Source organism: Ipomoea nil, unplaced genomic scaffold (assembly GCF_001879475.1).
Source record: "Ipomoea nil cultivar Tokyo-kokei standard unplaced genomic scaffold, Asagao_1.1 scaffold2283, whole genome shotgun sequence".
NCBI classification, from domain to species: domain Eukaryota; kingdom Viridiplantae; phylum Streptophyta; class Magnoliopsida; order Solanales; family Convolvulaceae; genus Ipomoea; species Ipomoea nil.
This window is the reverse complement of record NW_017618711.1, coordinates 2,543,062-2,559,763: the sequence shown is the minus strand read 5'-3', so window position 1 is coordinate 2,559,763 and position 16,702 is coordinate 2,543,062. Positions and strand designations below refer to the sequence as shown.

General features: G+C 38.4%; 2 protein-coding genes across 4 annotated transcripts; one reads left to right on the top strand and one right to left on the bottom strand.

Annotated features, from left to right (window-relative positions):
* Positions 1-1,906: 1,906 nt before the first annotated feature.
* On the top strand, positions 1,907-12,379 carry LOC109151396. 3 transcript variants are annotated; one of them, XM_019299410.1, is made up of 16 exons: positions 1,907-2,155; positions 2,243-2,326; positions 2,685-2,758; positions 2,876-2,909; positions 3,116-3,174; positions 4,059-4,173; positions 4,308-4,345; positions 4,515-4,612; positions 4,694-4,749; positions 5,369-5,639; positions 5,748-5,863; positions 10,826-10,882; positions 11,074-11,139; positions 11,774-11,848; positions 11,930-12,025; positions 12,147-12,379. In XM_019299410.1, exons 1-15 carry the CDS (start codon positions 1,988-1,990, stop codon positions 11,990-11,992), a joined length of 1,374 nt encoding a protein of 457 aa, XP_019154955.1. In that variant the 5' UTR covers positions 1,907-1,987; the 3' UTR covers positions 11,993-12,025; positions 12,147-12,379. The 3 variants fall into 3 exon arrangements, with proteins under 3 accessions (XP_019154955.1, XP_019154956.1, XP_019154954.1); XM_019299411.1 differs by having other exon boundaries at positions 12,144-12,379; XM_019299409.1 differs by having other exon boundaries at positions 11,930-12,379.
* Positions 12,380-12,778: 399 nt separating this feature from the next.
* Positions 12,779-16,441, bottom strand: LOC109151248 (aldo-keto reductase family 4 member C9). The gene is made up of 5 exons (XM_019299169.1): positions 16,277-16,441; positions 15,458-15,633; positions 14,937-15,183; positions 13,715-13,894; positions 12,779-13,165 (listed from the first exon to the last, which is right to left on the bottom strand). Exons 1-5 carry the CDS (start codon positions 16,394-16,396, stop codon positions 12,938-12,940), a joined length of 951 nt encoding a protein of 316 aa, XP_019154714.1. The 5' UTR covers positions 16,397-16,441; the 3' UTR covers positions 12,779-12,937.
* Between the last annotated feature and the right edge of the window lie 261 nt (positions 16,442-16,702).

Genomic DNA, 16,702 nt, shown 5'->3' with positions numbered 1-16,702 from the left:
GACACAAGATTACATGCAAACTGGACCAACCTTGTATATTCAAAGTCGAAATACACACAAGACTCACAAACACTCTACACAAAGATCAGAGCAATGCAAAATGCCACCACTCCTTTTTGCCAAATTCTCATCAACAAAAAAGAAAAGAAAAACATCCATGTGGGGCTAAAGGTGGTTGTTTATACATATAAGAAGGGTTACAAGCCAACTGCCTATCTAATAACTACCCTTAATGGAGGATAACTTCAAGGCATAATCACCCAAAACCATCCAAGTCCACACAACATGCTCTTAAAATTGCTCATCACATGTGCTCATATGTTTGGACAATGATATCTTAATTTTATGTCAAGTATTCAAAATTTTGAGTAATTTTTTTTTTTTTTTAAACGTGATATCTAAAATCTTTTTAGATAAGTTAATGCTAATGACTATATGTCTGATCTTCGTTTTCAGAGGATGAGGATTAATGAAGATTTATAATTAACAATTGATAATTGATAAATTTAAATTTCAAATTTAAAAGTCCCTTAGTGTTCTTGCTTTGAAAACGGATAGATGAGGTAAAGGGAGGGATATTCCTTAATAGGTTTACATGTCCCAAATGCTTGATTATGATTTGATGATATTATGACTTATAAGAGATATATTTTATTATTATGATTTTTTTTTGAAAGCCAACCAATAAATGACTGTATTAATGAATCAAATCTGCAATCGAGTCTGGAGGGATAGAATCCCAATACATAATTTGATCTTGAGAGAAAGCTAACGAAGCTAAAGTATATTTTAGGGAAAATGGCACTTTTTACCCCTGAGTTATATACTTATAGCAATTTTTCCCCCTCAATTATTTAGGTAAGCACATTAGCCCCCCCAGTTATTCTAAAAGTGGTGCTTTTTCCCCCCTGATATATTCAATAGACATTTATACCCTTAAAGTAAATATTTTATTTATTTTACTTCTCCAACAAATTATTGTGTATACGTAGGGATGACCACGGTTCGGTTTGAATTGAACCGGATACTATAGCAATCGAATTAATAGTTTTCGGTTATAATTCAGATCTAGAATCCAATATTTAAATGTCAATTTATTAAAATTATGTATCAAAAAAATTGAATCTTAAACTGTGAACCGGCGATTCTGGATCCGATTCGCGATTTTGAACCGTCTTTATTTTAAAATTTTATTTTTTATTTTAAAATAGTATAAATTCAACAATATATGTATTTTATTTTTTCAGTTCGGAACATGAACCGTCCGTTCTGGTTCACGATTTTAATAAACTCTAAATATCGGATTTCGATTCTAAATTGTAATTGGAATATTTCGGTTTGGTTGCTATAGTGTTTGTTTGGTTTGAACCAAATTATGGTCATAATTTGTTGGAGAAAAAAAATAAATTAAATATTTAGTTGAAGGGTAAATATGTCCATTTAACATTTCAGGGGGGAAAACAACCACTTCAATAATTTAGGGGGCAAAAATGCTATAAGTATATAACTCAGGGGGAAAAAGTGCAATTTTCCCTATATTTTATTATTATGATTTAATGTTTAACTATTTGTATTAAAAGCCATTTACATAATAAGTAATAAATACTCTTCTAAGTCCTGACATTAGTTCCAATCACATGATAATACACATCTCATTTTTGTCAATGACTTATGGTCTAGTGGCGTCAAATTGTTTTTCATATATGAAAAAAATTGTGAATTCGAGCCCAATGAAAATTATATTGACTTGTGTGCTTTAGTAAGTTCGAAAAAAATAATTATAAATAAATACTGCATTGTAACAGAGTAATTAGTACTAAAAAAAAATCATATGATAAATTGGTAATACACGTCTTCCATCCCAATCCATTTAAACAGTTTTCGAAGAGATTAGACTACTCGGGTAAAAGGCAAAAAAGCATCATTGCATAAATTCCTTGGTATATTTCACTCTTTCCCTCTGCTACGCCAGAGGGGAGGGAGAGAGATGAAGGCTGCAAGCCCTAGCGAGGATGGCGATAATGGAGAGAAGTTCACGGATGGAGACGATGAACGCGAAGAGCATTCTGGAGCTGAAGCTGAAGCTTCGAAGCTGAATAACTCAAGTGCTCGGTACTTCAGTCGTAACGCTTCCTCCAAGTATGATTTCGTCAAGGTCTTCTCCTCGCCTTTCCTCTCTTTCCTGTATGCGTTTTCATTATCTTCCATCCAATTGGTTCTGATTTCCTTGTGTTTTTATCAGGTGAAAGTGTGGTTGGGTGAGAATGCCAATCATTACTATGTTCTTTCGAGGTTTTTGCTCAGCAGAATGTTAACTGTCACTAAGGTTCGTTCGCAATCTTCTTTTCTTGATTACTGAAAATTTAGTTGCTGTTAAGTTTGATTATTGTTTTTTAACTTATTAATAAGAGTGATTAAGATTACGATCATTCAAAAATATGCATCAGGTACTACTTGTAGTGTTTTTTTCGCTATCAGGTTATGATTAATCTTAAATAACTGAAATGGTTGAAGATAAGCCTGTGAAAATTCAGTTAGCTATGACTCTGAAATGAACACAATGATGATGTATCTTCATGATCTTGAGGTTACCTTGTTTTTTCACTTATTGCTAGCTTGGATTCTGTCCTAGAGCATTCTGGCATTGTTTTAAGGTTCACTAAAATGGGCTTTTTGAATTACAGATACCGAATCATGTGGCAATTAAAATTGCTCTTGAACTTAAAAAGCTTCTTGTGGATAACAGCCTTCTTGATGTGTATGTTATCTTTGCTTTTTTTAATTTTAAATTTTTTTATTAAATTTTTATTTGAACTGCATCTTCTTTTTCTTTTTTGCGACCACCTGAATCTGGTGGTATGTCAATGTTTTCCAGGTCACAGTCAGATTTGGAAGCAAACTTGTTCAAGGTTTGTCTTGTGCAGTTGTGCCCTCTCTCTCTCACTCTCTCTTTTATTTATTTATTTTGGTTGCCCTGCTCTTTTTCTTTTGGATCTCAGAACTTTTGGGTTGTTTAACTTAATTTGTCAAGTTGGGACTTGGGAGCATGTTGTTTACCTTTCATTTGTTTGTGAAGTTTTTGGAATTAACAGTTACTCTTGGATGTTGTCTGCAGCTTATGGAGCGTCGAGGTTATGGGGAAGAGTATATAAACCGCTACAAGATGATGACAAGGTTAGTTAGATTATATTTGATATTTGAATTTTATTTTATTTTCTTTCTGTTTTATTTATCTGAGTTCTTTGCTTGAGTAAGTCATGTAATTCTATTTAATGTACGAAACCTGAAGGTAGTGCCACATTTTTGACTTAGCAGCTCTCTTTCTTCAGCATCATAATAGGAATTCTACTTTTCTGTTTGTTTTTCATAGCTTTGGTCATTCCAACAAATGGCTTTTGGAATTTGGATATTGGTCATGTATGGTCCATTTGATGTTATATATGGGGCATTATTCCATGGTTGCATAATATGCTGAGTGCTGCTAAGGCAAAAAGGCTTAGAAAGCCTACATAAGGTCCACTCTCTAAAATTGCTTAAGCGTCGATACATAGTGCCATAGTGGCATATATTTACACTAAAACATACAAAAAGGTAGGATGAAATATTGTATCTTCCAACAGTAATTTCAGTGCATCAACATTCTTTTGTTCTTCTCCATGGTTGTAACCCTTTACTTCCCAACATAGCTTACAGTAGATAGACCATTCATGCAATACCAAACGAAGAATAAACAGATCATTAGAAGTCAATTAACAATGCACCAAAAGATGATACGTTTCTGTATTATATATGATGCATTGGTTTATATTCTGATCATTTTTGAATTATCTCTCTCATTGAACTCACTCACATTTGAAAATTGATCCATTTGATATAAGGCATTCAATCTTTCAGAAATCACCATAAAATGATGTATATTTTAAAATTAAATTCAATAACTAGAACTAAAATCAGCATTTTTGTTGGGTTTCTGAAATAAGGTTCAACTTTCTTACTAAATGGGAAGAGAGATGATATTCAACTGCCTGATTCATTTTACAATTTCTTTGATCCATTAGATTTCACCATCAAAGAGTGCCTCTTGTTATTCTGGTATGTGGTACTGCATGTGTTGGAAAGTCCACCATTTCTTCCCTGCTTGCACAAAGGCTTAACTTGCCAAATGTCTTGAAGGTAAATCTGCTTCTCATATTATACTTTGATCTTCAGCCTAAATATTTTCTACAAACATGTTAATGCAAAACTTCACATGCTCATGTCTAATGTGTATGCTTCTTCTTCTTCTTTCAATTTTTTTTAATGGACAGACAGAAATGGTGTATGAATTACTGCGGACATCAACAGAGTATGTGATAATCTCAGAATATTCTTGCTATAGCTTCTTGATGCATTTGACTCATGCTTTCAGAATGCCCAGTCACTTCCTTTATTTTATAGATTGAGAACCTTATTCATCAATAGTTAGAGAGTCCCATGCAACGGTGGAACATTATTTTCCTATCATTTTATGACAGTGCACCTTTGTCATCTACTCCTGTATGGGCACGAGATTTCAACTCCTCTGATGAACTAATAACTGAATTTTGCCGAGAATGCAGAGTAGTTAGGAAAGGTAATGGAGTAGCTATTTTCACAAGTAACTATTTTTGAGTATTTCAAGAACATGACACTAGTTATTTCCATACATGTGCAGGTTTGGCTGGTGATTTAAACAAAGCAATGAAAGATGGAAAACCAATAATAATTGAGGTATAAATGTATAATCTGAATGCACGAACTGCCCTGTAGTTCTTTTCCCTCACAAAGATTTGTACTGCATTGTTTGCATTTGCTTTCAATGTTCTGTTACTTTGTAGATAATAAGAACCTCACTTGATGATTTTAGGAAGGATTGATGTAACTAACAACAGTTTTTTTTTTTTTTTTTAATAAATCAAATTAAATTAAATACATTAGGTCTCTAAAAAGAATATAAGCCTAAAGGAAAGATAAGAAGTATTGATTGGTATCCTATGTTAACAGCTCACATAACACTCACAGCTTGATGAACATCATTTCATCAATATTTATTTCAAAAGCAGTGAACTTCCCAATGGTGAACATTCTTTCCAAGGTAATAAACCTTATGGTGATGAACATTCATCCCAAATATGATTAGCATTTACTGTAGGGCATGCTATGCTTGGTTATTGGTGTCTCATAGTATAAGTTTCTAAGAAGCTTATGCACACCTGCTTGTAACTGATAAACTGTGACTAAAAGTGCCAAGCTGCTACATAAAGAACTGATCATTGCGTCTCTGCTTCTATTTCTAATGATGAATTTCAGGATTGAGTCTGATCTTGTTTTGATTGCAAAATTATGCCAGGGAATGCATTTAGATCCCAGTATATACCTGATGGATGAAGAGAACAAATCACCGTCAGCTGCACCATCAACTGAGGGGGGAGGGTCAAAGTCTGATACAGTGGTTGACAAAAATGAAATTCAAAACCATAGTAATTCCTCTGCTGAAATTGATAGTTTGAGCAATGACAAAGATTGTGACTCTGAGAATGTGAGTTTAGGAAAAAAGGATTTTGCTGATGAGTTAAATAAGGCAACAGGTGCTCTGGAATCTTTATTAAATGAAACTAAAGGTTAATGCTACTTTTTATTCTGCCAGCTTGTTCATCTTCCAGTTTTACTACTACTGATAATCTCCTATCTGAGATTTCCTCAACATAATTTCTCTAACCTTGATGCAGATAAAGCAGTTAAGTATTCAACAGCTGATGAAAAGCCTGCTCTTAGAAGAGCAAAATCTGGTGCTGAGCCAATTATTGTCCATATAGTTCTAAAGATGGCTGAATTTGATCACGAGGTCTGACTGAACTCTTTTTACAATTTACTTCTCTGGATCTATAACTTTCTTTTGAGTGAAAAGTTTTCTATCAATTATTCCCGGAAAAGTTGGTATCCTCACTTGTTTTAATATTATCTTAAACTTTGTAATTGTTAAGAGTCCCACAGTGATAAAATATGAGAGAACATATGGGTTTATAAGGCCATGGGTTAGACTAGCTAATTGGTTGGATTCAATCTTTTAGTGTGATTTGGCCCATGTGCATTATAGCCCAATTGAGTGACCCCCCAATCTTAGTTTATAACATGGTATTAGAGTCTGTTTGGTCCACTTTGGGTTCACCCGGTTATGGGTATTGGTGGTGTTACTGGTGTCTAGAGCTTTCGTTAAGAGAGAACATATGATCTTAGTTTATAAGATGAGGATATAATATTTCTGAATGAATCAACTAATAAGTCTGTACAGGAATATATATAGTAGCGAATAGCAAACCTAATACAAGACTAATACTAGTAACAATAGGTAACGAATACTAATAATAATAGAGTCCTAATACTCCCCCTCAAGCACAAGGTGGACTAGCTACAACATTGAGCTTGCCACACAGAGTAGAGAAACGCGGACCAGGGAGAGCTTTAGTGAACACGTCAGCCAGCTGATCCTTAGTAGAAATGAAGCTAACCTGCAACTCTTTCTTTGCCACTTTGTCACGAACAAAGTGATAGTCAATTTCCACATGTTTCGTACGAGCATGGAACATCGGGTTGGAACAGAGATAAGTTGCACCCAGATTATCACACCAGAGAGTGGGAGGAGCTGCCAACGGCAACCGAAGTTCATGCAATAGAGAAACCAACCAGGTGACCTCAGCAGACACGTCAGCTAGTGCCTTGTACTCGGCCTCTGTAGACGAACGAGCAACCGTATGTTGCTTCCGGCAAAACCAAGAGATCAGATTGTCACCAAGAAAAACCGCAAAGCCGCTAGTAGACTTTCTGTCAGCGGGGTCCCCAGCCCAGTCCGAATCCGAAAAAGCATGCACTGCAACAGAGGAGGATGGGCGAATAAACAGATCAAAATGCAAAGTGCCTTTAACGTACCGCAGAACACGTTTGAGCATTGCCCAATGCTCAGTAGTCGGGGAGTGCATATGCTGACAGACCCGATTCACAGCAAAAGATAAATCCGGGCGAGTGACAGTAAGATACTGCAGAGCCCCAGCAAGACTGCGATACTGCGTGGGATCGGCATAAGGAACCACCGATTCAGAAACGGGTCGAGTCACAGGCATCGGAGTAGCCAACGGCTTGCAGTCCACCATACCTGCACGGCTCAAGATATCTCGCATGTATCGCTGCTGAGAAAGAAACAAACCATCACCACGAGAGACCGTCTCAATGCCCAGAAAAAAGGACGGAGCACCCATGTCACGAATCTTGAACTCCGAGGCTAAGTCAGTCAGAAGCCGAGTAACACGCGAAGCATCAGATCCCATAACAAGGATATCATCCACATAAACAAGCACATATAAAGATACAGAGTCACGAGTGTATATGAATAAAGAGACATCAGTCTTTGAAGGTGAAAAACCAACTGACACCAAGAAAGCATGTAACCTGTTAAACCATGCGCGAGGAGCCTGCTTAAGACCATAGAGTGACCTCTGTAATAAGCATACATCATCCGGTCGTGACGAGTCCTCATAGCCAGGCGGCTGTCGCATGTAGACTGTCTCTGCAAGATTACCATTCAGAAAGGCGTTGTGAACATCCAACTGCCGAATTACCCAATCGCGAGAGACAGCCAAGGAGAGAAGAAGCCGCACGGTTGTGGGTTTTACAACAGGACTGAAGGTCTCAAAAAAGTCCTGTCCTGCGACTTGATTGAACCCCTTAGCCACCAACCGAGCCTTGTGTCGCTCAATCGTGCCATCAGCCTTGCGCTTCGTCCTGAACACCCATTTGCAGCCTACAACATTCATACCAGGTGTGCGACTAACCAGACGCCAAGTGTGATTCTGGAGTAAGGCATTAAACTCAAGATCCATGGCCTCACGCCATTCCGGATACCGAACTGCCTGAGAATAACAGGTCGGCTCAGAAACAGTCATAAGAGCCACATGCTGCGTCGGCCCCAAAGAACGAGTCGCCATAACATGAGACCGAGGTGGAACCGGTTTTACCGTGCGCCGACCTCGCTTGGGCGCCTTAGGAGCACCCGAGACTGCCACATCTGGAGCCACGGCAGTCTCGGTGCGGGAATCAGAAGCAGCACCAGCAGCCTCGGAACCCGTGTCCATCTCCGGACGAGGATCCGGCCCAGCAGAACAAACACCGGAGCTCGCGCCAACCTGAACGGCGCCAACACCCCACGGCTCAATCGGGCGAGAGCTAGAGACCTGAGAGGGGACAGAAGAAGCAAATGGAAATATGGTTTCATCAAACTGCACATGACGGCAAATGAATACCTTGTTAGTAGCAGGATCAAAACAACGATAGCCACGAAACGAAGACGGATAACCAAGAAACACACACGGAGAAGACCGATACTGCAACTTGTTACGATTATACGGGCGTAACAGAGGATAACAGAGACAGCCAAACACACGCAAGAAAGAGTAAGAAGGACTAGAACGATGCAACCGAGAATGAGGACTATCATTATCCAAAACCCGAGTCGGCATCTTATTGATGAGATAGACCGCAGTCTCAAAGGCATAATCCCAATATCGTTGTGGAACCGAAGCCTGGGCCAAAAGAGCCAAACCCGTTTCCACAACGTGACGATGCCGACGCTCAACTCTACCATTCTGCTCATGGGTATAGGCACAAGACTGCCTATGATTAATACCCAAAGAGACAAAAGTACGGTGCAACCGTTTATACTCTCCCCCTAAATCAGATTGAATAGAGACAATCTTACGACCATATGAACGCTCAACTAGTGACCGAAACTGCTCGAAGATAGCATACACATCAGTTTTCAAACGCATAGGATAAAACCATACATAGCGCGTATAGTCATCAACAAACAAAACAAAATAACGAAAGCCATTGACGGAAAGAAAAGGCGCTGGGCCCCAAATATCAGTATATATAAGTTCTAAAACATGAGACGTAGTAGTATTGACACGAGGCAAGGGAAACCGTGAGGATTTCCCAAGCATACAAGCACGACACAATTCCGAAGTATCACTAAAACTAGACTGAATAGAACATGAATTTAAAATCTGCAGCAAGACACGCGGGTGAGGATGACCCAACCGGCTATGCCACACGTCAGAGGAGACTCGAGAGGCCACAAACGCAGCGGGACTTGAACGAGAGACAGGCCAAGAATAGAGACCCCCCGAAGCCGGCCCTTTATATAGAACTTCCTTGGTTGAACGATCCTTCACAAAGAAACAATCAGGGTGAAACTCAAAAAAGACATTATTATCACGAGCAAACCGTTGCACAGACAATAAAGACGCAGAAAGCCCAGGAACATGAAGAACATCAGACAATCGAAACAGTGTTTTAGATGCGGCTAACGAAGATGAACCAGTACTAACAATAGGTAAACACTTACCGTCACCAACACGAAGATGATCCGGACCATTATAAGGAACCGCCGAGGACATTAAAGACGGATCCGGAGTGGCATGATTCGACGCACCAGTGTCAGGAAACCACTGCTGAGGATTAACCGAAGCCGAATCATCAACAGAATATGCAACATGTGCCCGCGGCCCCGGAGCGCCATCATAACGACGATAGCACGAAGCGGCCGAGTGGCCTTTGCCGGAGCAGATCTGGCACTGGACAGCCCCGGCGCCACCTCGACCGCGGCCTCGGCCCTTGCCACGACCTCGGCCTCGATTGCCGCCGCCACGCTGCTGCCCGCCCGAGCGACCTCCACCTCGCTGAGCCGCCATGGCGACCGGAGCAGCAGCAACGTCACCACCATCATCCGCACATATAAAGGCCTGCGAAACAGGAAAATCGGATAACTCGGGTAAAGACACCGGAGCACCCCTCGTCAGCGACGCCACCAAAGGGCGATATTCGGACCGCAAGCCCCGGAATATATACATATTCTGATCTTCTAGTGTCACCGGACGGCCGGCAAGTGCCAAATCCTCAATAAGCACCTGAGCACGCCCAAGATAATCCGGGATCGAAGCATCCCCCTGCCGCAATCCTTGCAGTTCGCCCACCAACCGAAGAGCACGGGCCCGAGTCGTCGAACCAAGGACCTGTTCGATCGCCACCCACAAATGCCGAGAGGAGGTTTTACCGATGGCAAGATGCATCATCTCGTCGGACAAGGACGAGATCAACAAGGAGAGCACGACCTTATCTTGACGAAGCCATGCACTCCGAGCGGCGGACGATACGGCCGACGAAGACACGGCAGCAGCAGCCTCCTCGGCAGAAGGTACCGTAATCGCAGTAAACGGGGGACACACAGACGTTCCATCGACAAAACCCAATAATTCTTGGCCATCCAGGAACGGAAGAAGCTGAGTGCGCCAAAACAAAAAATTACGGGATGTCAATTTGATGGAAACGAAGTGATGAGCCGAAGAAAACGACACCCCGGACTGCAGGGGTGCCACAAGCGCAGCCTCAGAAACAGTCCGTTCAAAACTTCCAACAGAACCGCCATCAGAACCGAGGTGCGCCATAGAGAGAGAAAAAGAACCTGCTGATACCAGATGAGGATATAATATTTCTGGATGAATCAAATAATAAGTCTGTACATGAATATATATAGTAGCGAATAGCAAACCTAATACAAGACTAATACTAGTAACAATAGGTAACGAATACTAATAATAATAGAGTCCTAATATATAATAGTAATATATTCTTCCTTATGGAGGCAGCTATTTTGGTTACTGAAAAGGAATACACAAACACACTAAAAGTGCTTTAAACACATGTTTCGTGCCATATTCTATTTATTCTGATAATTTTAAGTTCTCCTATTATGCAGGCAATGCTCGAGGAGTGGATATCAACTCGTACAAATGGAGACAAATATCCAGTCCAGGTTCTATATCTAATTATGCTTAACATCCTTGTTAATCTCTTTGTGGATTGTATTTTAGGCAATAATATTAGAGGCACCTTCTTATTGCAACTGAGCTCTGCATGTTTATAGGCATAAGCTCTTTTAGAGTCCATGAGCACACACACATGTACCCTATTATTGGTAAATTTTTATCTTTGAATCTTTCTCAGGACAAAGATAAGCTAAGGAGCAACTTAAAAATCATTCAGGATTACCTTTGTTCATTTGAGTCACAGGTATGTCTTTCCACTTGTGGTAGTGCTTGCCTGTATACCTTATTATCATGTGAGTATGACTTGGAATTTAGAAATTTATCATCACATAATTATTCAAATTTCTAGAGAAAATGATTTACATGTGGAATACTCCATCTGATAAGAATATCTAGGATATTACGACATTACGCACCCAGGATTCGCCATAGACTGATACATCACCTATTAATCTCGCATATTCAATGAGAAGTTACCTGAGAACTGAATACCAACAAGTACATGAACCCACAGGAACAAGATATTGATATTGCATACAACTAAAATCAAAGGTAGTATCTTGATATAATGTGCGAGATGGGGAGAATTCTTAACACAAGTGTTAATATGAAACCAAGGTTTAAAAAATGAATAAAGATTGGTTCTCCAAAATACAATATGTATTCTGTTTTTTTTTTTTTTTTCCTTCTTTTTTGGGCACATAAAATAGCAGTGTGAATAAGTTACTCTGGCACTGGTTAGATTGCCAATGGTGTGCCTGGGATCCTGGTCAATCATAACAGTAGACCCCTAATGCAGTTGTTTTCAGTTAAGATTATTTAGATAGGTAACTTTGGCTAATTGTTTCTTAACCACCAGCTGCATTCCTTAATGACAGGGTTTGACAGTTGTTAACACATCAGCTGCTGCATTTCCCCAAGCACTGGATTGGCTGCATAATTATCTTTTGCAGGTGATTCTCCAGTTTGTCCATTGACCAGTAATAAGCTTGGGCTCATCAGTGTGCTTTCCTAACCTTTCCCCTGTTTTTCAGCGCATAGAAGAAGGGATATCATCTGTTCCCAATGGAAATAGCGGGCAGGCTGCTTCAGACTAGATTGCTTTGGACTGCACCTGTGATCATCGGAAGGTATTTCCTCAAAGATGTATAACCATAGTATATGAACTCCAAGGCTATTATTGGCTTTTTTGCAAGTGCTTGCATTTTATACCATCTCATATGGAAGTGCCCGTTTGTATATACTTAGCAGTATCGGAAAGATATGAAGAGATTTTTGTACGAAATCAGTAGGTTGCTGCTGGATGTTCTTCGCAAGATTGTAATTTTGAAGTATATTGGTTGTGTAATATGCTGTCATAGGAGTAGGGACATCACCTCACCCAGAGAATTTTTAAGCTAGAGTGCTAGACAACATGTTATCACTGGTTGACTCTGGGATATCTTCCTTCATATTCAACATGCTTCATAAAGGTTTTTTTTTTTGGCCTTCAATGATTAACAGTTGGTTGATTTGGTTTGTTGTTATTTCGCGGGTGATTAAACCCTTTCTAAAAATTTAATTTGGCTTCAAATTTTATCCAACCATGAATTAAAAAGATTATGAAATGATTAGTTGGTATGCTTTACTATGTAATTGCAGAGGTTTTGGTGTTGGGTGGTTCTTTCCAATATAACAATCATTTATTTAATTTTTTTTTTTTTTTGGTGAGTATTACTAACTCTGTTAGTTAGAATGCAATATTGGTTCATAACTACTTTCTTAAGCACAAAGAGTCAATATTGACTTTATTGAGGCTTGAATTCATGATTTCTCATATGAGAGTCGAGTCAATAGACCATAAGGTCATTGGCAACCATCATTATATATCAAAATGTTAGCCAAGCATTTAATTGAATTGGCTTGTTTTGTTTATTGACCAGTGATATTTTTTTTAAATAAAAAAAAACTCCGTAGAAAATATTCCAGGCAGATCAGACGCAGATATGCAAGTGGGAGAATGATTATAAATTTATAAGGTTTGAAAGTAGTACATAAAATGATCAAATCTCATCATCCCATAATTCCATAATGTTTCTATAGGGACTGGAGGTTCCATTAGCAAGGAATTCTCCCCTCATTACTTTCCTTTCCTCCATCTTTTCAATGTCAAGTAAATCTTGATCGTGCAAATCCAGATCCATGGCTCCTATGTTCTCCTTCAGCCTCCGTGAATTGAAGCTCTTCACGATTACACTACTTCCCTTTGATAAACCCCATTTCAGAGCAACCTTAAACAAAGATATAAACAACAATGTCAATGCTAGTTCAATTTTTAAATCTTGAAAAGAATAATAAGATTTCTCTATGTTTGGAATGCAAAATTTTATCACCATCTTTTAGAAACCATCATTCCATTATTTTCTTTTTCTTCGTGAGTGTGTTTAGAAGAGCTATTAGAATCACTTCTTCAGAAGGTTATTTAGATAAATTATGGTTGGAGCGATTGAAGTGGTCCATCTAATTATAGAAAATCTGAATGTGAATGGTGAGGTAAGAATTCAATAGAAATAATGTAATTGGAGTGGTACGATTTAACCATCTAACCTTTCTCTTACCCTTTTCCAAAGGGCACATTTGAAGGGAATATATATATATATATATATATATATATATATATATATATATATATATATATATATTGCCTCCTATTCAAGTGAGTCCACTTCTTCTCATGAGTTCGTGTAGACAGATCTTATCCATTAAAAATTAGATATCAATGGTCCGATCTGGTTCATTATCAACTGTGCAACTGTACAACTAACTTTGAATGACCGTACCTGAGCTGGAGTAGCATTGTGTTTGAAGGCAATGGATTGTATGATGGGATTATCCAAGACAGCAGTTGTTCCCCAGGCATTTCCATGGCCACCTAGAGGGGAATATGCACTTACATGGATCCTATGCTCCCCACACACTTCCCTTAGCTTTCTTTGTCTCCACATCGGATGCATTTCCACCTGCACATTAATTAATTTTACCATTTATTATTTTCAATTTCAATTTATTGGGACCACATTAATTAATTAGCACATGCAATCTAACTTATTTTATTACTAACAACTACATACTTAGGTAGGCAATTTTTAATTTTATTTTTTTGTTGGGAGGTGGCCGCGTGTCCAATCAATAACAATTTTTTTTTTTTTTTTTTTATTTGGTAGCTTTGAAATTGGTTGACTTTTTCACAAATAAGAGTCAACTCTGTGAGCACAGGACCATCTTTTGAATTTTTATGGCTCTATTCTTGTAAATAATGAGATCTTAATTTAGCCGATTAATACATAAAAATTGAAAATTTGATCGAGAAGAAAATTGGATTATGTCAAAGATTTTGAACGATTTTGTCATAATCATGCTCAATTAATTAGGAAAGAGAAGTAAAAATTGGATTGCAACTTTGGTAATCAAAGAAATTTGGGGGAAAGTTGTAAAATTAATGGAGGAAGGAAGATTCTTGCTTTCTTCAATGGTGGTGCGTGGTTTGAGAAGAAAAACTGATGAATTTTAGGTAAGATAGAAAGAGATATGAAGGAATGTAAGCTTAATTGTAGATTTTTTTTTTTTTAATTTTATTTCTTAAGCAGCTATGTCAAAGTAGATATTTGACATTATACACGGACCAAAAATTGACCATAGTAAGAGCAACCTAATTCAAGATAATTCCAAATTAATCTCACAACCATGGTGAGGATACTTCAAATAGTAAGAATTGTGAATACTTTATGGATAAGTTTCCATCTAACTTTTTTAAGTAAACAACAACAATTCAAGATATATTAGGTTATAACTAGCTAGGCCGCCATTTAATAATTGGTTAAATCATCATTTTTTTTTTAATTTAATAAATTTGATTCCATGGCCAATGATACTATACATATACTGCTTCTGAGGAAGTATTTGAAGGAGTAAAAATTGAATGAATACATCCTATATGTTTAGTATTTTTGTAACACAAATAAATAAAATAATTAAACAGATGGAGAAATGAATTAATTTAACCTGATTAACAGCAGGAGGGACAGTGGCAAAGTTGAGGAGGCTTAGAATCTTAGCAGTGGAGAAATTGCTGACACCAATGGACTTGCAAAGCCCCATTTGAAGACATTTCTCCATCCCACGCCACGTGGCTTCCATGTCAAACTCCTCATCAAAGTCTTCTTCATTAGGCACTGGGTAATTTGCCCACTTCTTCAAACCCACTGGCCAATGCACCAGATACAAGTCTACATACTCCATCCCTAGCCTCCTGCAATATAATAAACACATGGCCATCGGCATAACTCAGTGACTGAAAGGTTCAGTTCGGGTGTAGATACCAGCAAATACCCGAATCACAAGCTCGGGGGTTAAAAATAAGCAGTTACACTGCGTACACATCTGACAATTTACCTCCTCTTGTAATACCCGGACAGAGAATAGGCCGGGGCCTTCAGGTTTGGAGTTTAAATCTATATATATGGACACATGGCAATATTCTATTACTACAAATAGTAAAAAAAGAAGTGAATGAGTTGACTTACAATAGGGTTTGGTTGAGAGCAGAAAGAGGATCAGTGTGATCACTTGACCAAAGTTTGGAGGTAACAAAGATGTCTTCTCTCTCAATCACTCCCTTAGAGATTGCCTTTCTCAATGCATTGCCCAGCCATGGCTCCGACCCATATATCTTTGCAGTATCAAAGTGTCTGTATCCCATCTGCTCCCATCCATTCACACCAACAAAAACATAATGTATGTTACACAACAACATATATATATGTATGTGTATGTTGTGGGGGGAGAATTCCGGGATAACCCGGGTTCAATTCCCACAAGTGACGATTCTCTTTGGGTCAGCTCTCGTGCATCTCGAAGCGAACGAGGATTATTAGTCGGGTGGACCTGGACCGTTACACTGACTGAGAAAGACCCGGACCACCTCATGGTTTACACAAAAAATATGTATGTATATATACTTAGTGTGACAAGGAACTCCTATATATTACTAGTGGCGATACCAACCAAGTTGGTCAACCCCAGACAAGTACTACTACTAGTGACAATCCAGTCAAGTTGGTCAGGTTATGTTGGTCAACCTCAAACAAGTTCTACTCCCTACGGGAGTGGTCTATTAGTCTTCTTAGTTTGAGCTGGTCAGGGCATTCTAGGCTGGTATACCTTTGTGAAATTTTGTTGGCTAAGGTGATAGGGGCAAGATTTATCTAGTGCACATTTTCAGGTCATAATTGCGGGTTTTTCTCACCATCCAAAAGGAATTCTTAATGAAAGAGTTTACGATGTGGGAGGGGAGGGTTTAAATTCAATTATTCATATACACACATGCATATATACATACATACCTGGAGTGCCATTTGGACCGCTTTCTCTGTTGTCTCTCTATCATTTTCAGCAGAGTAAGTCCCAAAACCAAAAACCGGCATGGTGTAACCGCTGTTTAGTCTAACTTCATTGTTCCTCATCTTAAATTCTCAGCTCTCAAAACCTTAATTCTCACAAAAATAATGTTTTTTGTTGACTGTGCTATGTATGAATGGAAGAAACAACTCCCTTTCAAGGGTTTATATAGGTACAGTCCGCATGAAAATATAATTTAATTAATAAAGTCAACCTTTCAGTTAGCTGTTGGGAAAACAAAAAACAAAAGACAGATTAAATAAAAATATATTTTGCTTATCAAATTAGATTGGATAATCTACCAGAATTAACTCAAAGATTAGACGGTGTATATATTATATTATTAGCAATATAATACTGTTGCTTTGCTT

Bases quoted from the DNA above. Each gene is read 5' to 3' on its own strand.
- LOC109151396 (XM_019299410.1), top strand. From the start codon at position 1,988: ATGAAGGCTGCAAGCCCTAGCGAGGATGGCGATAATGGAGAGAAGTTC. The intron at 2,327-2,684 runs GTTCGTTCGCAA...TTTGAATTACAG, and splicing joins GAATGTTAACTGTCACTAAG to ATACCGAATCATGTGGCAAT. The intron at 5,640-5,747 runs GTTAATGCTACT...ACCTTGATGCAG, and splicing joins TTTATTAAATGAAACTAAAG to ATAAAGCAGTTAAGTATTCA.
- LOC109151248 (XM_019299169.1), bottom strand. From the start codon at position 16,396: ATGAGGAACAATGAAGTTAGACTAAACAGCGGTTACACCATGCCGGTT. The intron at 15,634-16,276 runs GTATGTATGTAT...GGATGGGAGCAG, and splicing joins CGGTCCAAATGGCACTCCAG to ATGGGATACAGACACTTTGA. The intron at 13,166-13,714 runs GTACGGTCATTC...TCTTTGTTTAAG, and splicing joins ACAATGCTACTCCAGCTCAG to GTTGCTCTGAAATGGGGTTT.